The sequence below is a fragment of the Rhipicephalus microplus genome, chromosome 10, assembly GCF_043290135.1.
Source record: "Rhipicephalus microplus isolate Deutch F79 chromosome 10, USDA_Rmic, whole genome shotgun sequence".
NCBI lineage: Eukaryota > Metazoa > Arthropoda > Arachnida > Ixodida > Ixodidae > Rhipicephalus > Rhipicephalus microplus.
The window spans coordinates 20,298,930-20,319,493 of NC_134709.1; the positions used below are offsets into that span (position 1 = coordinate 20,298,930).

At 49.3% G+C, this 20,564-nt stretch overlaps 1 protein-coding gene across 1 annotated transcript in view; it reads left to right on the forward strand.

Moving 5' to 3' along the window:
• The window catches only part of LOC119181368 (uncharacterized), a 127,907-nt gene that overhangs the window by 79,126 nt on the left and 28,217 nt on the right, over positions 1-20,564 (forward strand). The window contains exon 2 of the mRNA XM_037432589.2: positions 17,302-17,571. Within this exon, the coding sequence (XP_037288486.2) occupies positions 17,302-17,571 (270 nt within the window). The remainder of the gene's footprint in view (positions 1-17,301; positions 17,572-20,564) is intronic.

The window sequence follows — 20,564 nt, forward strand, 5'->3', positions numbered from 1 at the left end:
ATTGCATGTGAAGCAGCGTCAACCTTTCTGAGTCACATTTTGCGACTTTTACCTCGCGTGCGTGGATGCCGATTGAGTCCATCCTTTGCGCGCCACGTGCGCGTGAAAAACTAGTGCCTCATTTACATGCTCGGTTTTCGTTCAACCATATACGTCTTTGGCTTTCTATTTCCCTTCTCATTCCTAACCTTGCTCAGTGAGTGAGTGAGTGAGGGGATCTGGGTAGAAAGTAACAACAAGATACCTGAACGTGTCTACACTTGCGAGCTCGTGGTCTTGAATAAAATATGTAAAGTTTAATGATTTCTTCATATTCAACACAGTCATTTAGACTGTTTTCTGCAACTTCAGTGACATGTACCTTGTTTTACTTCTTTCACAAAGGCGGGGAAATGCTTCATTTAACTCTAACTTGTGTAGCAGCCACAGAAGAATGAAGGGTGCGGCCATCGCCTTACAATCGTACTTTAACAGAAATCCCACGAGTTACTTCAACGACATACTATCCTTGAGGAATACGCCGGATGTAACACTGACCTCGCAAACCAGTCACGTTATGTACGTTGGCTTCAATCCGCTATAGTCGGCCACTGTTCACGACCCGACTGCAGTTGGCATCTCGCAAAGGACCGTAGTTGGCATATCTCACCCCGCTCTTTTGTCCTGTGCTATTCGGTATGACCAAACACGCCTCCATATTGGCTTGGCACGACCCGCCATGTTTTTGTGAAACTATATATAGCGACAGGATTTCGAATCGACAAGCGAACTCGACACGACTCATGCCAGTTCATGTAATGTTGCATCCAGACGACGGACCGAATCCGGATTTGTCGTGGACGCGGACAGCTAATCCGCGGATGGTCCGCCTGCAGGCGCATCCACACGACGGACGGTGTCCTAGGGGAAAACAGCCAGATTACCCTCGACAGCAGATTCGGCGCTCACCTGCGCCCGCTGGCAGCAGACCGGTTTGAGAGTATTCAACATGGATGCCCGCAAGAAGCGAAGCTTGGCTGCGATGTCTGTCGTGTTTTGACAAATGAACGAGTCTTCCAACTACATTATTCCCCACTTGTAGAACTTCTAAATGTGTCTCCCGCCTTTTTTTTAGAAGCGGCACGTCGCCGGTTGCAGAAGTTGGAATATTTCACCACCATGACGGCTAAGAATCTCGCGTGTTAAGCGACGGCGGCGACATTTCCCGAACCACCAAAAGTGATTTCTGCATATTTAATCACCCGAGAACAAAGTCTCCGAAACTAAGTAAACAATGCTCAAGCGTAGATGATGCCGACCAGTCATGCAGCTGTCCGCGAGCCATGGAGGACATTCCGCGAGCAGACGAAAAGTGTACTGGTTGCCACCGACCCCAAGCTATTCCGCTGAAGTACCGGCTCTCCCCCGCCAGAATCCCGATGTGAGAAACAGGTTGGGTTCATCCGTCCGCGAGCCACGCGGACGAGTCGCGGACGAGGGGAATCGCTGATGTGAGGTCACGTGACGCGCCGTCCGTTCCGCCACATCGGGATTCGATCCGTCGTCTGAATGCACCATAAGCGTACCTATAATGACGGAGGTTCACGGTAACAAACCTTTACACTTGAGGTGCGGTATCGGTCACTGCGCTTCCTGTGAACGCTTGCACGGTGTAAAGCGAGAACCGAGGACTTCGAGAACAAACAGGCAAAAAAAAAAAAAGGCTGACGACAAACACGTCAGCTAGGTTGCCTCGCAGCTACGATACGAGACCACGTGCTTTCCCTTCCTTTCTGCGTTCAACCCCACACACGCAGCAGACATATATCCTCCCTCCTTTTTTTTTCGAGCCGCCATCTTGAAGCCAGGCATACTAATGAGACTTCAAAGATGCCGGACGTCTTGCACAGCGTCACTGCTAATGAGGTACTCAAAGAAATTGGCTTTAGCAAGACACCATGACTTTAACGCTCTCTGCGAGGCCACCCCTTAACCGCTCAGATCACTGCTCTATAGCGAGGCTTCTGGTGCGTTACTACAGATAGTTTCGAAAGAACATTAGGACTCTTTACGTAGACGCTCACAAAAGAGCATTTCCTTGTTGATACATTTGGTGTCTTCTATGGCGAACGAATGGCCTTGAACTGGTATAGCGCATTACGGGGAAGAAGAAACGGCCGAGCAGACCGACACAAGAGGACAGAGCGCTAACTTCCAACTGCCAGTTCAAGTACGACGAACCAACTCGCCCAATCTTCAACACTCGTGAATGAATGGCCATCGCTCTGTGACAGACCTCCATTTGATGCGGAGACATCAAAGAACTCTTCCGGGACTTGGCGGCATTACTTATAAGCTATGGGAACGTCCGAACATACTGTTTATTTTATTCACATACCTTCGTCATTGCCGTGTGCGAAAGCTATCACATCAGAGGAAAACTGATCTGCTTCGGTCGCGAAGAGCAAACAATTAGGCTTTATTGAAGTCCAGTCGCCGCACCATGTTGTTTTGCTAGCTACAAAAGCTAACAACGCGAGTTTATCCGCAAGTGCATTCATTTGTTATAGAGACTATTATTCGCATATAATTACATTAGGTGTATTTAAGCCAAAACTAGCCAACATAGCCGGTGGCCAAAAGTGCTGGTACATCGCAACTAAATGCGGCGAAATTTGCAAGGAAGACTGCTAAGCCTTCACGACGCGAACCTCTACGACGCTATAGGCCTCCACGACGCCTTCATTTGTGATGTGTTGGTGAGCTTTTCACTTCTCCGCTCTCACATCTCGTCGTCATTTTTATTTCCCTTCTCCGACCGATTTCTGTACTATATATGCACGGCTACGCTTTGCTCTACCCTCCTGCTCTTCCTGAGCCGTACTTCCCAGCAAACGACAGCCTGGGTCCCTAAGGGGTTCCGCCCTTATCGCTATCATCATCTTGAACGAGTATGTGACCCATAAACTGTGCAGGTGACACTATTCACCGCTGCCTCACTGAAAACGGAGAATGCAGTAGACGGGAGACAAGCTCCAACTACGATTTCTAGACAAACGTAACCAGTAATGGAGAAAAGCTTCAATAAACCATCACGATTAACCCAGTGACGAGCACCGTGACCGCAACTTTCAGCTTCGTTCGAGCATCCGTACAAAGTGCTTCAGCGATACGTACAACTAGAGAATATTAGGGAACGGCAACGTCTGCGACGACTACAAATAGCGCGCAAGCGACGGAAGCCCTTATACGCGAATGACGATGTGCCCGTAGGCGACAGGTATAGCGCGAGAACAGAACGACCACAAAGAGACAAAAACGACACGAGCACTGACTTCCAACAGAGTTGAAAGTTAGCGCTCGTGTCCAGCTTGTCTCTTCGTCGTCGTCCTGTTTTCGCGCTATAACTATCGTCATGTCACACCAACTAGTCCAAACTGCCACACTTCTAAGTGTCCGTAGAGCTATGAGAAGCGCGAGCGCTTGGTTTCCGCTCAATGTTTTTTTTTATCTAGAGTACGGTGTAAGATAAACATTTTTTTCGTATCTTACACCGTGCTCTTAAGTTTGTACATCCATGCTGTGTCTGTCACTGCTTGTGGTTTATACTCGAACACCTCTGCGCTGAGAAGCAACGCAGGAATAAGCAAGCATCCCCCAGCTGAAGCCTAGAAACATAGGAACTACCCGGCATCATCTAATAATCATATCTGGGGTTCTTACGTTGCAAAACAAAACCACGATGTGATTGTGAAAGACGCCGTTATTGGAGGGTCCCGAAACTTTTTGACCATCTGGTGTTCCTTAAACGCTCACGTCGCACAGCAGACGGGCCTCTATACCATTTAGTTTACGTCGAGACGCGACCTGTGCGGGTGGGATCGAATCCGCGACGCTCGGCTCAGCAGTTCAGCAACTTGGCCACTGCTCCCCCGCTTCGGACCTGGCGTCGCCTATAGAATTACCCCAGAAGCAACAATACTAAACTCCGGAATCGTACAGCTTTGATGTTTCAGGGCCAAACCTCATAAGCGCGAAAATGCACGCGACAGCGACGAGCGGTGGTGGTGGTAAAAAACATTTATTTCAGAAAAAGTTTACTAGAGGGTGCCGACGTGGCCCATCGGCGTGCTAGAGTGGCAAGACCCTATTCCGGGACGCCAGTGGAGCTGGAAGCTGCCCGTGCGCGCTCCACCAAGGAGCGTTGTGCAGCCAAGGTAGAGCAGCCGAGCAGGTGCTCCTCCCAAGCCTCTCTAGTTGGGATAGGAAAAGGGGATGAGAAAGGGACGGGATTAACTGGGCACGATGCTACGACGTGATATGTGTCGGCGAGCACATGACAGGTCGAGCAGGTGCCATTGATTTCCGGCAAAAAGTGCCTGGCGACCGCCGGACTTATAAAGGTGTTCGTCTGCAGGCGGCGTAGCAGTCGTTCGTCTGCTTTCTCCAAACCGCGTGCGGGGTCCGGGTAGAGGCGGCGCGAAGCCCGGTAATGAGCCAAAATTTCGCGAAAGCGCGTCAGGTTGGTATTGCCAGATTCCGTCTCGGGACATGGAGGGGCAACGGCCCGGACATGAGAAGCGCGGGCAGCGGCATTTGCCGCCTCGTTGCCGGGCAGGCCCGAGTGGCCTGGGGTCCACACTATACGAATGGGATGAGGGTTAAAGCGCCAAGAGGCTGCCTGTAGTAGGCTAGCCGCCAGCGGAGCAATGGAACCCTGAAGGTACTGAAAACAGGCCGAGCGCGAGTCCGTCAGGATGGTGCGTGAGGCAGGGTTAGAGGCGGCCAAGGCTATGGCAACCTCTTCAGCGTGCGTTACTGTGTCTGCTCGAAAGGAGAGGCCATCTACGTGTTTGCCCTCTGTAATCACGGCAGCCGTGAAGTGACCCGAGGGGGAGGGACCCGAGACGTCCACGTAGAAAACACCAGGACGATCGGAGTGTCGCGTATGAAGGGCCGCGGCGCGTGCTAGTCTACGGCCAGAATGGAGGTCAGGGTTCATATTACGGGGTAGAGGTTCCACCCATAGCTTTTGACGCCAGAGCTCTGGTACCGGCTGCAGAGGGTCTTGGTCAGATATCGGGTTAAGGCCAAGTCTGTGTAGAAGACGGCGCCCTGAAGGCGTCTGCGACAGTCGATTGATTTGGTTAACGCGATGAGCTTCGCGCATCTCTGCAAAGGTGTTGTGTACCCCCAGAGCCGTGAATCGGCTGTTGGAAGTTGCAATAGGTAGGTCCAGAGCGCGTTTGTATACTGAACGAAGAAGGACGTCCAGCTGGTGCTCGTGTCGACGACGCAGGTGAAGGTAAGGCAAGGCGTAGAGGACCCGACTGGTCACAAACGCGTGGGCCAATCGGAGGGACTGAGACCCGCGGAGGCCGCCGCGCTTGGTAGAAACTCGCCGTATCATGCGGCTCACCTGTTCGCTGGTGCGTCTGAGGCCTGCTATTGTGCCCTTTGGATCCAAGGACGATGTGAGGTGAAGGCCAAGAACCCGAATATTTTGCACTGACGGGATGGGCCCGGACGGAAGAAAAATTTGAGGCGGCGGTAGCGTAGAGACTGAAAGAAGAGCCGATTTAGCTGGAGAGCACTCCAGGCCGCATGAACCTGCGTAGGTGTCCACCAGAAGGGCAGCCTTTTGCAGGCGTTCTTCGATTTGCGCTAAGGAGCCGGTGTTGGTCCAGATTGTGATATCGTCCGCATATCACAATCTGGACTTTCAAGAATTTGATTAAGGACTCGAACTTTCTTTCTGAACGTGGTCTTTCCCTTTATCATATTAATGCACAGAGTATGAGGAACAAGGGTGAGGAAATTGAAAGCGAATTAGTACACCTCAACTATGACTTTGATATCATGGGCTTCTCGGAGACATGGTTTTCTTCACAGTCAGACGTGGTCAGTTTGGGAAATTACAATATGGAATCAGTATTCAGAACTGGAAAACGCGGTGGCGGTGTATCTTTGTATATCAAAAAAAATTTGCCCTATGAGGCGTGGCCCGACTATTGTGTTGTGTGTAGTGATTTCGAAGCAGTTACTGTGATACACAACAAGGTTGTAATAGTACTGATCTACCGCCCCCCGAATGGTAATACTGACTCACTTCTTGAGTTTTTAGAGAAGCTTCAACATCATGCTAATTCTAATCGATGGTTCGTGATATCATTTGGTGATTTTAATATAGATATATCAAAAGATGGTCCTATTAAGCTAAAATTAATGGAGTTAATGTTGTCTCATGGCTGCGAAAACATCATTAGCACTCCTACCAGAATAACAAGCACATCAGAAACAATCATTGATCTCTGTTTCACTAATTTATCCCCTGAGAGTGCATTAGCCGGAGTATTCAGCTCTGGTATAAGTGACCACTTACCTTTTTTTGCACTATTAACAATGCCAGAACTGCAGAATTCTCCAAAATACATGCGTAGAGATATAAACGATCCAAATATTCTCCGTTTTCGCTCTCTAATGTTCAACTGCAATTGGGATGACCTGTACCGAGAACCTGATCCGTCTAAGGCATACAACCTGTTTATGTCAAAAATGGTTAGTAACTACAATACTGCTTTTCCGTACGTTGTTGTAAAGAAACACAAGAGAGCAAGAAAGGAGTGGATTACGCCGGCACTTCTTAAGCGGATAAATGAAAAAAACAAACTTTTCCAGCACTTTTTGAAAACAAAAGAACAAACTGACCTCATTGAGTTTAAAAATTTTAGAAACAAAGTAAACAAAGACCTCAAGAAGGCGAAAATAGATTTCTATGCCTACAAGTTTTCTACAGTGATTAACAACTCAAAAATGGTTTGGAGCTCGGTTAATAAATTGATAGGAAGAAAACAAGCCACTGTCCCTAGCTATATACAGATAAACGATATTCACTTCAGTGGCAAGGCACTGGCAGACAAATTTAACCTTCATTTCCTTGAGGCAGGATCCTCAAGTAATATAACACAAGCGACTGACCTTAAACCGGCTGAATGCTATATTGAAAGCTCTTCCACTAATTCTTTGTTTTTATTACCCGTTACCGAGGAGGAAGTAGCCACTGTCATATGCTCACTAAAGAACAGCTCACCAGGAGAAGATGGCATCTCCGCAGCACCTATCAAGGCAGTTGCTGATTTGATTGTCGCCCCATTCACTTACATATGCAACAGACTCTTCCTGACGGGAATTTTTCCATGTGCCATGAAAATAGCTCGCGTAACAATAATTTTTAAAGGAGGTGATAAAAATGAACTTCAAAATTATCGCCCAATCTCTATTCTGCCGCTTTTCTCTAAGGTCGCGGAACGCCTGATATATAAGAGGGTATTTTCTTTTATAGCAAACAGAAATGTCATTTGTGAAGAACAGTGTGGATTCCAACCAGGTAGATCAACTCAGTCTGCTTTACTCCGTATTAAGGACAGCCTACTTCATAACTTTGAAAAAAAATTTTACACTGTGGGAATATTTCTCGATTTCCGTAAGGCTTTTGACTCGATAAAGCACGATATATTAATTAGGAAACTTCAACTGTATGGAATACGCGGGATTGCACTTGATCTAATGAAAAGCTATCTTTGGGCCAGGAAACAATATGTACAGCTCCACAATTATAAATCTGATTTGGGTGTAATTAAGTATGGGGTTCCCCAAGGATCGATACTTGGTCCTCTACTTTTTATACTTTATATCAATGACATAGTTAACATTCAGTTCACACCAAACATAGTCATGTACGCCGACGATACCAATGCCTTCTTTTCTGGTTTAGATCTTCGTGATATTGAAATAACTGCAAATTCTTGGTTGGATAAACTAAAATCATGGCTTACAGTCAATCAGCTAGAACTAAACATAAAAAAAACTAAATTTATGCTCTTCAAACAAAAAAATAGGCCTGTAGATTATGCTATCTCTCTGATTTTTAATGGAGAAAATATTGCGCAGGTAAATAAAATTCAGTTTCTGGGTGTGTGTTTTCAAAGTGACCTTAGTTGGTCCCACCATTTGGACAACCTGCGAATAAAAATATCAAGATCGATCGGTCTAATTCGACGCTTACAACATCTCCTTCCAGGGAGAGTTAAACGGCAGCTTTACTTTTCTTTTATCTACTCGCAAATCATTTATTGCATTTTAGTCTGGGGTACGTGTAACAAAACAAATACAGAAAGTATAATTCTTCTTCAAAAACGCGCACTAGGTTTGATAAGTACCTCGGTCCCCACTAATATGTCTCTTTTTTATATGTATAATGTACTCCCGTTCCCAGAGTGCTATAGGATGCAACTAGCCATGTTAATCTTCAAAAAAATTAAAGATAATTTCCAGATTTTTTCTGATGTGTACTTAAGCAGAGATCTTACGTATAATCTGCGTACTGTTGCGTTGGTCGGGCCAATGTGCCGGACTAACTATGGTGTACAGTCAATTAATAACCAAATCATTCTACTGTGCAACAGGATTCCTGAAATAATTGAATACGCTAAGGAGGCTAAAAACATAACACAATTTAAGAAGCTAATTTACAATGTAATAAACAGAACACAAGTCTACAGTGTATGTAAAGGAAATATGTAATGTATGTAATATTTATAGTATTCACTGTTTTTCAACTTGTATTGTATTTCAAAATATGTTATGGTGTTTTGTACTGTCCTGCTCTACCTGCCCGAGGTGCCTCACGAAGAGGGGCCAAGTCAGGAGACACACTCTCCTTTTGCCCCCTTCGTGGGCATTTCTGCGGAAATGTCCGAATAAAATAAAATGAAAATGAAATGAAATGAAATATAGTGCGTGTTGTATTCCCTCGACCTCGCTTAGAAGAGAGGGGAGGTTCATCATCGCCAGGTTAAAAAGCAGAGGAGACAGAACTGCCCCTTGAGGTGTACCCCGCGTGCCTAATAAGTACGGGCCGTGTTCGGTAGAATTAAGGCGAATGAAGGCGGTGCGATGTGATAGAAAGGCGCGAATGTAGTTGAAAGTCTTCTGCCCGCAGTTTGTGGTAGACAGGTTAGTGAGTATAGTGCTGTGTTTGACGTTGTCGAACGCCCCGCGGAGATCGAGAGCGAGCACGGCTTTATCGTTATGGCGCATAGTAGTCGGCTCTATGATATCGTGTTGAAGCTGGAGCAGGACGTCCTGCGCCGACAGATGCGGGCGAAAGCCAAACATCGTGTCGGCAAAGGTGCTCCTGGCCTCCAAGTAGGCTGGAAGGCGTTCGCGAACCATGGTTTCCATGAGTTTGCCTGCGCAAGACGTAAGTGAGATGGGTCTCAGTGCCTCAATACTAACGGACTTTGCCGATTTGGGAATGAATGTCACGACCGATGTGGTCCATTCCGTTGGAAGCGGAGAACCGTCCCATATCGAATTTATAAGCTGGAGTAGCGAGAGGTGTGCTTGGTCGGGAAGATTTGCCAGGAGCGATACTGTGATTCCGTCGCGTCCAGGGGCCGTGCCCCGTCGCATTTTCGTGAGTGCAAATCGTAAATCAGAAAGCGTGTATGGGGCGTCGAGGTCGGTGTTAGGGGCCCCGGAATACGTATATGCTGGGCCTGCGGGATCAATTGTGCGGCAGATGTAGCGGTCACAAAGTTCTCGCGCGAGTTCATCCGTAGTGCCCTGAAATGCATGCAGAACACGGTGGAGCTGGCGTTGCGTTTCTCCCCTGGTGGTGGAGGGATCTAGAAGGCTTCTAAAGAGTCGCCACGCACTCTTAGAGCTCATCTGGTTTGCAGCCTTCGAACAGGTGTCTGCCCAGTTAGCATCGGAAAGTTGTGCGGAGTATGCGGCCGCCTCTGCAGTGAGCGCGTCAATGCGAGCGCGAAGTTTCCGCTTAAGTTTGTTGCGTTTCCAGCGCCTTATGAGCCCGCGGCGAGCGTGCCAAAGATGTAGGAGGTGTGGATCGATTGCAGGAGTCAAATTAGAGGTTGCAAGGGTGCGAGTGTTCGCTTGTTTCATATGAAGAGCGTATGATGCCCACGCTGCATATTCGGTCGAGGAGAGGCCGGCGGGGAATGGTTGCATTCTGAACTGAGTCCAATCGGTGAGACGGGCTTGGCCCCAGTGTTGGCGCATTTTCTGCCGCGGTGTGAACGAAATGCGGAGTAAAAAGTGATCGCTGCCTAGGTTTTCGCCTAAATTTTCCCATGTAGCATCGCGGATGTGACGGGTGAGGGAGAGGTCGGGGCATGTGTCTCGCGTGACCGAGTTGCCGGAACGTGTGGGTTGTGCCGGATCGGTAAGAAGCGTCAGGCTCAGCGAGGAAATGAGCTCCTTGAGCTCTCTGCCCCGGGCCTTCTCGTAGTGGTAACCCCAGTGAGGGCTGGGGGCATTAAAGTCCCCGACAATCACCAGTGGTTGTCGGGCCGCTATACGCAGTGCCCGATGGAAGAGATGCGCAAACGAAGCCCTCGCAAGGCGAGGGGGACAGTACACGTTTAAGATATGTATTGATGGTTGGCCCCTCCGCTGAGGCAGCACTGATATCATGCAGTAGTCGTAAGGAAGATCCAGATCGAGGTCGATCTGTATCGCCGTGTAAGCTTTATGCACGAGGAGGCATGTGGTGGTGCCGCCTACATAGGAGCAGTATCCAGAAAGGGATGGAGCAGGGCCAGATTCTTGGAGCGCCAAGACGGCCGGCTGAGAGCCAAGTGAGCTGAGGAAAAGGGAAAGATGTGAACGCTTTCGCCTGTTCCCGAAGCCTCCAGGGTTCCACTGTATGATCTCGAATTTAGACGCAATGTTTGAACGGGACGTACGATTGGTAGCCATCGTGACTGTCCTAGGTTTTATATTTGGTCCTCCATGTCCCGCTCGGAATCCTCAGAGGCAGGGAGGGGCACGGAGGCCGCATTGTCCGACGACGGGGTGGTGGTAGCCACCTTACGACGACGCCGTGGAGCTGTACCCTCACTGCTCACCGAGCAGGAGCGGGAACGCGATGCCTTGGGTTGAAACTGGGTGATTGCCCAGGCTTGAATAGCCTGGGTAACCTCTACTACTATGCGTTGGACCAAGAAGCTGGTGAGGAGGTGATTAATCGAAGCTTCGACGCGCGTGAGGCGTTCCTCTACGCGCGGGGTGTGCTCTTCGCTAGGGAGAGTTTGGTTAGCGGGCAAGAGAACCTGAGGTGCCCCAGGAGCCTCAAGAGCTTCTGGAGTAGATGTAGCACCGGTTCCGAGTGCTGGAGTACACATGGCTGCTTGAACCGGCGGTTTAATGGGAGTGGACTTAGCGCGAGGACTAAGCTTGGACATAGCTGGCGTAGCCGCCTGGACAGAGGAGGCAATACCGGATGGCTTTGCAGTACACTGTTGTTGGGGTTGAAGTCTCTTATTTAAGAGTTCGAGTTGTTTAGTTAAAAGAGAATTTTGCTTTTGAAGTGCCGCAACTTGCTGGCGAAGGGCCGCAAGTTCGGGAGAAGGAGGATCGACAGAAGGGGGTGAGAGAGGCTTAGAAGCAGCTTTCCCTGCCCAACTGCTCACCTGAGGTACCGCCGCTGGTGCTTCGAGCGGTGGGAATGCTTGAGAGTCGGCGTGGAGTGGTGGAGCCGAATGATGCAGGTTTGTGCTGCTGTCTGGCTGTGACGAACATGAGGTGGTCCCTCGAGGAGATGTTGAGGGCTGCTTGCGTTTCCGATATTTTCGGTATTTTGCCGTGCAGCCACTGGTCCCAGTCTCATGGGCGCCATGGCAGAGGAGGCACTTGGGGTGGCAGTCGTGGGCATCTAGACCTGCAGGTGCGGGGGTTCCACATTTGGCACACTGGGTTGGAGCGGCGTGAGGGCACTGAGGTGGTCGATGACCGATGGTACCGCACTTGGTGCATACAGGGACCGTTTTCTTATAGGCGCGGATATACGTCGCCACGCAGTGGTAGAAGAGGAAGCGGGGTAACTTCGTGCCCTCGAAAGTCACCACCGCCGCCGCGGAATCTCCGAGTTTGCGAACCGCAAGGATAGTACCTTGAGGCCAATACAGTTCAGACTTTATCTTTTCCGGGCTTTCAGCAGGGTTTACATTGATGACGCCCTTGCATGTATCCCCTGGTGCCTTGGCGTGGCCTCGAACGGGCAGCTGCTGATCCCCCACTTGCAGCTGGAAGTCCCCGAGGAGTCGCTGTGCCATAGGCAAAATGGTGGGGCTACAGACCAAGATGTTCTGTTCCCAGATTGGCCACACTTGAATTTGCGTGGTAGTCCGGTCGCCGAGGTAGCTGCGGATGGCGTCGCCCGCGCGATCGGCCGGGACAAATGTGCGTAGCTCGCAGGGAACGCGAGGTTTCAGCACTACGATGTAGTCGTCGCGAGAGAGGCGAGGAGTTTGACGCGGACGCCACTTGCGTTGCTTCGCTGGCTGCGAGGACGGAGCAGAGGTAGGCACACCGCCGGAGGGATGGCGCGCCGGCGTTCCTTGCAAGGCTGGGGAATGGTGGCCCGCCGTGGCGTCTCGTTGTTGTTGAGACGCAGACTTCGATTTCGCTTGCTTGCGTTGCCACAGTTTCACCATGTCGTCGAGGTATTCATCTTCTGATGGCATAGTGTTTTCGGAGGATGAAAGCTCCATGGACAGCATTTGGCTTGAGGTAGGATCATAGCCCGTAACCACGTTAGCGGCCGCCATCGCCGGGCTGAGAGCCCTTAGCGAGGCGGCGTTGTAGCCGGGAGTGAAGGACGTCCCTCAAGTTGTCAAAACTGGACCCACCTGGACGAAGGTGTTGTCTAGGCGAAGCGGAGAACTTGGCGGTGACGATAAATCCAAGTTTCAGGGGTACCAAGGTGGATGTCCGCAGAAATAGCAGAAAATCTACGGAGGCGATGTGGAGTGCGTCCGTCACCATCGAGCGCTCCCGACGAGCGACGCTACGAGCGACGAAACAGGGCGTTCGCGCGTCGTGTCGCGTGCTCGTTTTCGCGCGATCGCTCGGTTCTTCAGATTTGGAAACCGTCGCTCATCGCCCGGAAGTGCTGGGCTCAAGCAGCCAATAGCGAAAAACCGGAAGAGACTAAGACTACATAGGTGCACGTGACCCTGCCCGAGGCACGATTGCGCAACAAGAAATAACGCACTGTTTATTACGCATGTGCATATAAAAAAACGCTGCAAGGCAATAATAAACACTTTCAGTTTCATTACACAACAATATATCTTACTTTTAAATTGCATACCGCTCGCTACGCGGTTTTCTTGGTGCGAGTAGACGGCCTCATGCCAGCAACAGTGGAATTCGTTCGCCGAAGCCGTCGCGTGAAGCCCAAACTCCATAAGCGCGAAAATGCACGCGACAGCGACGAGCGACGCGACGTAGATCGGCGTCGCGCGATCAGTCGCTCGCGCAGGCAAACTCCATTCACGCGACGGCTTCGGCGAGCGAATTCCACTGTTGCTGGCATGAGGCCGTCAACTCGCACCAAGAAAACCGCGTAGCGAGCGGTTTCCAATTTAAAAATAAGATATATTGTTGTGTAATGGAACGGAAAGTGTTTATTATTGCCTTGCAGCATTTTTTATATGCGCATGCGTAATAAACATTGCGTTATTTCTTGTTGCGCATACGTGACTCGGGCAGGGTCACGTGCACCTATGTAGTCTTCGTCTTTTCCGGTTTTTCGCTATTGGCTGCTTGAGCCCAGCACTTCCGGGCGATGAGCGACGGTTTCCAAATCTGGAGAACCGAGCGATCGCGCGAAAACGAGCACGCGACACGTCGCGCGAACGCCCTGTTTCGTCGCTCATAGCGTCGCTCGTCGCTGTCGCGTGCATTTTCGCGCGTATGGAGTTTGGGCTTGAATGAGGTTTGCCTGTGCTATAGCGACTGATCGCGCGAAGCCGATCTACGTCGCGTCGCTTGTCGTTGTCGCGTGCATTTTCGCGCTTATGAGATTTGGCCTTCAAGCATTGTGCGACTCAGTGTAAACTTCGAAATTTTTTATCTGTTTTACGATTGGAACTGATGGGATAGAGACGATCGTGAGACACACGCTGGAGGCTACACTCGAAACGAGGAACTCTTTTTTGTGAAACAGCGGCAGCATACCGAGAATCAGGGACTCACCGCTGCTCTTATCGAGAGCCGAAAGATAAAAGCGAGTTCGGCCTATAGCGGGCTCGATTAGCGGGAAACTTCCACTTGAGAAATAGCCGCTCACGCTAAACTAAGCGTCCCTGTATCGCAATGGCAATGAGCTTGAGCGACAGGCCCGAGCAAATCGCGAGATGACAACGCATAAACGGATGAAGCAGCACCCTAATTTTGATGAAGCAGCGCGCTAAACGGATGAAGCGGCACCCAACTGACGGGTGCCTATAACAATGCTTTGGCAAGCGTCGCTTCCGTCAACTTTCATAAGAAAGAACAGTAATCTAGAAACAGAGTTTGCCTGTACCTTTAAAGAGAGTTACACAGATGGTATATCGGGACACACCACGGGGAGTAACGGGTGGCACGGCAGGGCAAGAACTTTAATAGGGTTCAGGGAAACTAAGTGTTTTTTTTTCTTAAGTGAACCAGAGGCCTTTATTAATCAACCACGTAACCTCGCGGTATGTACAGGGCGTTGTTAATGAATGCGACGGTAGAAGTGCTGAAAGACTTGCTCCAGACGCGAAAGCCTTTCATTACACAGCAAACGCAACGGGAGATCGTAGTAAAAAAGTTCCGTATATAACTTGATCTCATTACCTAACGCGCTTAACTTGCGCAACCTTATCGAGTTGCAGTAAAGCCACAACGAAAGCGGTGTTCTGTTATATGACTCGTATAAATCTCGCTGTCGATCGTCTGCGTGTACGCAACTAACGTTATCGCTGCTTTTTTTGGTCCATGCCTGTTTGCTCAGCGGACTACATTTTTCAAGCAGGGAGGGCAATCCCGGTGATTGAGGGAGTCAAAAATAGACACAGTGTGGGACGGCAGGTATTAATAGGTTTTGACATGTCTCAGGAGGAGAAAAATATCATTTGAAGTCATAGAGAATACCAGCCCATTGCATCCAATGTTAGCTAACTGTATATGTTTCTTTTGACCCGTCGCCGCACGCGTGATACTTCTGGCTTTAGGTACATCTTCGTGTTAAGGAGTCCTATGTCCATGCCCATTTGAGTGGCTGGGCTTCATTACTGTTATTACTGTTGTTACACGACTAGACGTAAGATACGTATTGAAGGGCCAGTCAACAAGCTCCGACTTTTTTTTTACAACCTCCAAGCAAGCTCGCGCAACTTTCGTATACGCCTGACCAACCTCCTTTCTCGCCCAGTGACGTCAACTCATCGATTGGCGACGTTGACTTCATTACTGTTTGTTGAGACCTGGTTTAGGCCAATCGACGAGCTGCGTGCTGCGTCACGTTACCGATCGCCGAGTTGACGTCACCGCGTGAGAAAGGAGGTTGGTCACGGGCAGGAAGAATGCGCAAGCTTTTTCTGCGAGTATCGGAGTCTGTTGACTGGTTGGTCCTTTGATTAGAATTTATGAGACGCAGGTACGCACGACCAGTGAGGTACGTGCGAGATGGCCAAGAGGTTATTTTGTCGATGGCATCCCCAGATGCGAATGGTTAAGTCACTGGCAACGGTGAGGATAGCAAAAGGTCCAGGGACGACAAGGGATTGTTTCTTGGACTCTATGGCGCCCCCACGGCTCACAGTGCTGCCTCGTTTGACATTGTAGATATTAACGGCGCTGTGAACTCGAAACTGATCGTAGCGGTTTGAAACTCGCGTTTGCTCGAAATGATAAAAAAAAAGTGATCGGAGGTGGTTTAGGGGCCCTTTAAGTGACATTGAGCGGAGAACGGTAGGCGTTACACAAAGCGGCGGGAGGAATGCAGAGTGATTCAGTGAACAAAGTGGGGGAGCCGATATCATGTAGCTCCCATTATAAGGACAAAACGGAACTGGGCAGGCTCTTTATTGCGTGCTAGGTGGCGGAATCGGTATACGATGGCATGGGAAACAGTCGTGGACGACGGAAACTTTGGTAGGGTGACGAAATAAGAAAACTGGCGGGCGTTAAGTAGATACAGCTCACGCCCGACCGTATCATTTGGAGGTCATTGGGAGGAAGCATTTGTCCTGCAGTAGACATGAAGATAAGCTGATGATAAACAGAACGAAAGAAATAAGAAAGGTCACCCAGGTGCGCTCTTCCTTTAAGGTTGGCACCGCAAGTGCGAAGACGCCGTGCTTCTTTCCTTGTTACGTCACCAGCACTAGTATCATGGAGAAACATACTGTATAAAGAGAGGCCACTGGAGCCTTTTCGCGGCCCAGCAAGAAAGGGTCTGATCTACCACTGGATGGCGTACCCACGCTCGCTTTTATTCCTTTGTTGAGACATGTTATAGCCTCGTAAGGAGGACATTTATTACCCAAGTTTGGCGTCAGTTTTTTGCAAAAAAGAAATTTTATTAATTTGTGCAATTATTCATATCTGCTCTACATCATGTCACGCTGAGGACATTTAATGCCTTAAAACAGAAAACAGTAAATTGTGACCCAGTAGAAAGAGTGTTCTTTCCACATTTCTTTTTGCACAGAGGCACACTCATGTGGTTCAAATGTACTGTAGATGTATTCCCTCTAAGGAAGCATGGATGTGTGGCCTAGTGGTAAACACATTCGCTCTCGGAGCATGAGGGTACTGGTTCAAAGCCCAGCGTCGGAGAGAAAAAAAATGTCATCTTATTTATGCTTAAGCCATTATTGGGTCTGACCAACCCCTCGTGGCGCCGAAAGCAGCGCAGTGGCTGGGCCGCAGGGCCCTACGGGAGTGTCCGCTCTTTATGTAATTATGAAGACGCCGTACTTCCTTCCTTGTCACGTCACGAGCAGTAGTATCGTGGAAAGACAGCTCACGCATACAAGGAATTCCAGATTCTAGCCTCAGTTGCGCAGAAAGCGACTAAAGCACTCATAATTTACTTAAAGGCAACAAACCTGAGCGACCGCCTGTAGACTGTGTGTGCTCCCCCGAGTGTGCTCGTGATTATGTGTACCTTCTTATCTCTCTGCAACCTCTTTGCTCCCCTTCATCCCTTCCCCAGTGCAGGTTAGCAAGCCGGATGTGCGTCTGGTTAAGCTCCCTGCCTTTCCTTGCATCTTTATCTCTCTCTCTCTTTCTTAGAAATCAATAAAAAGCTAGGAAATCTGGGTGTGTAATGGTAACGGTTACACCGCGGTCTCTGTAGCCCACTAAGGCACGTAAGGTGTGATAGAGTTGGTTTTACATGGCAGTCAGTTATCACCACACGAACAACGTTTATAATCACTCACATCCGTTCTGATCACTACTTTTCTCTCTCATCTGCAGTCGCTTCGAGGGACGTGACGCTGCTGAACGGGTCTGAATTCGAGATGACGTGCACTCTCACCAGGTGGACCCCTGGTCGGAAATACGAGATGGGTATCCTGCGTTCACGCGACCACCCGGTCCAGAAGTCAGAGACGCGGCTCAACAACGCCACCAGCGTTACCTGGAGGCGACCACACGTGAGCGACGCGGACGCGGGCACCTACTACTGCCTCGTCCGCGGAGCCGCCTGCGAATCGGTGTACAGCGCCACTGGCCTCGTTGTCGGCTGTGAGTACTCGCTTACAAATATAGACTGCACCTTTATCGGGAATTCATGGCCAGTTAGATGCGGAGCAGCTTATGCTCGGGGCTGTGTCCGTCCCTCGGCGACCGTCCAGTCCTCCGCTGCGCATGCGCCGACTCCCCCATCTCCTCGCAATAGCGCGAGGAGGTGGCAGAGCGCTGCCTCCACTTCGTTTCTCCTTTTCCGTTTATTTCTTCGCCACAGCTGTAGGCTCATTGTATAATGATGCGCGCGCTCGCGGCGTTGCACTCCCCTAGAAGCGCTGCGTGTTCAATTTGCGGCACACACTTAATGCACAAATGAGAAGGGCGGGGGGGGGGCATAAGCTACACACAACACACCCACACCACACAGAAATAAGATATACACGGAAACATACAAATGGAAACATAAGTGAACGCCAGCACTGCTTCGCATCCCCGCATAATTCCCTTTCGGGGGAAATGGTGTTTTTTTTTTACTTGGCACTTTTTGGCCTATCATGACCATCGCATTTATAAACCATAAATATTTCCTTCAAACCATTCACGAAATCGTGATGAGCGCTACGTCGACTGAGCCACGTTCAGAAACTTGAAAAAGGAGGAAACAAGTACATTGTTTTGAAGTATACATATCACATAGTGTTCATCGCGTATTCTCGTAAACGAGTGTATTTCTTGTATTTTTCTGTAAAGCTCGCGACTCTGACGTGTGCATTTGCCTTGTGACCTCAGGGGGCAGAGTGCTTTTTTCAAGCTGGAGCAGCCTTACAGCCTTGCCTCCTCCAACCTGTTGGAAATGATGACAATTCACTTCAGTAAAGCTGCCATGCCGCGGTATCTTTGTGGCAATATAAAAATTTATAGTGCTGCTGCACACGATGGCTCTGTAAAGGTGGAAGTGCTCGAATGCAAGAGAAAGAGAGAGAGAGAGAGAGAGAGAGAGAGAGAGAGAGAGAAACGCTGGTGTACTGTTACCTAGGCGCAGAGGCAATCAAGCTGGTCCTGACTAATCCTAATTGAAAGTTTGCGCCTGTCCATGTCCGTCTTATACTGCGTCTCTGTTTGTCATTTTGCGTATAACAGTTTCAACTTGAAGAATTAACCAACTCGTCCAGCTACAAGTCTTATTCAATCGTAATTAATGCGTAGTTCTCCTCTACGGCATTCCCAAAAATAATCGCAGTTTTAGCTTAGAACTGCCATTTGCGTGTCTGAATTCGGTTTTGTAGATGACACAATAAATATAGGGATTTTGTGTTGCAACGCATTCATATAACCACGAGGGATGCACGCAGTGGAGGGCTCCGGCGATTCGGCCATCCGGTTTTCTCTCAGGTGCACTTAAATCTAAGTACGCGTGCCTCGAACATTCTGCGTCCACGGAAATGCGGCCGCTGCAGCCGGGATTCCATCTCGCGACCTTCGGTTAAGCAGTCGGGCGCCGAGGCCACAGAGGCGGTGTGCTGAAGATAACATTGGCTTCACTTTGCCGAAATAAATAGCTTTTACTTTACGATGCTGAAGCCACGATGTTAAACTACGATGCCGAAGTCGCGAAGGCGCGGGGCCTCGCGATAAATAAACGATTCAAGGTAAAGTGGTCAAGGACTGGGCCTGTCCGGTATTTCTGTGTTCCTGTGTTTATTTGCACACACCAGTCAACCTTGAAGTGAGAACCGACTCGCTCAGCAGCAAGTTTTACCGAAGGAATGATCATCCACTTAGCGCGATGAGAACTTCTTTTGAGGCCCTCGTGATCGTGACGCCAAACTCACGCGGTCAAGAAGTGGACTCCACGGGCCTATCACGCGAAAAAAGCTAATAAAACTCAAGATAACGATGTCTTTCAATCGGAGAGCCACCCTCGATCATCAAGCCGGTGGAGTGACGACGTACGTTATGTGTGTCGGAGATTCGATACGAACACCGTTTACATCGGCCTTCGCATTCGGGACGTTCGCCACGATTGCCAACGCAGCAGCGATAAGGTGCCGGCGGTTTCAAGATATAGGCTCCCGATACCGTGAACACTTGTGAAAGAGTCGTGAGAGGTACTCCACACCGCAATGCTCGTGGCACGGCCGCTGGATAAAAGAAACAAGGTCGTGCTCGTGGGACGTACCACAAGGCAGCGTTCTGTAAACGTAGAAACGCACATTTTTTTATGGCGCACTTTGCGCGTTGCCTTCATGCCCGTTTCAGATAACACGTACGACGCTGGGACTCAAAATCTTCTGCAGCTATTCTGTAATGTATACATACAAAATTTCTGAGGTCACCTAAGCAAGCTCGGTGGCCGAGGTGTTGCGTAGTTCATGAATATAAAATCGCAAACGTAACAATAAAACAGAAAAGCAAAGGATAGGCTGTCTCGTGTCTTGGTTTCTCGCTACGTTTGTGCTGCTACTCCAATGGACTAGTGATCTTCAACAAGCCTGCCGGTAAATGCTATTGAAGGTGTTGCTTTGCTGAGCCAGGGCCTCCTGTTATAGAGGAGGCACTGGCTGAGCTCGAGCATGCCGGTTCGACTCCTTCCTTGCCCTACCAGCTACGTTTTCATTAAACGAATGAGAAAAACAAAACACAGCAACGATGCTATGTTGTGTTGTAGCTACGTGGCATTTATGCCCATCTCTAATATTATTAAACGCGAAGCATCTGATGAGCAAGCTTGATCCGGTGGCTTCCGCACTCTACTGCGCATCAACGCGCCGCCAGCGTCAACGTCGCCGCCACTGTAAGCGTTAGCACCCGTTGCTACGCATCTACACAACCTTTCACTATAGGTCCTACAAGTGTTTGTTATCTGTACATGGATTAGGAAAGAAAAATTCATTCATTCATTCATTCATTCATTGATTCATTCATTCATTCATTCATTCATTCATTCATCGTTCCCTTTAGAAGGAGACGGTGTAATTTTACTCCTTTTCCAGATGTCTTTAAAACTACATGTAAAAGTGGTATCGTTTTTTGAATGCTTGCCTCAATAT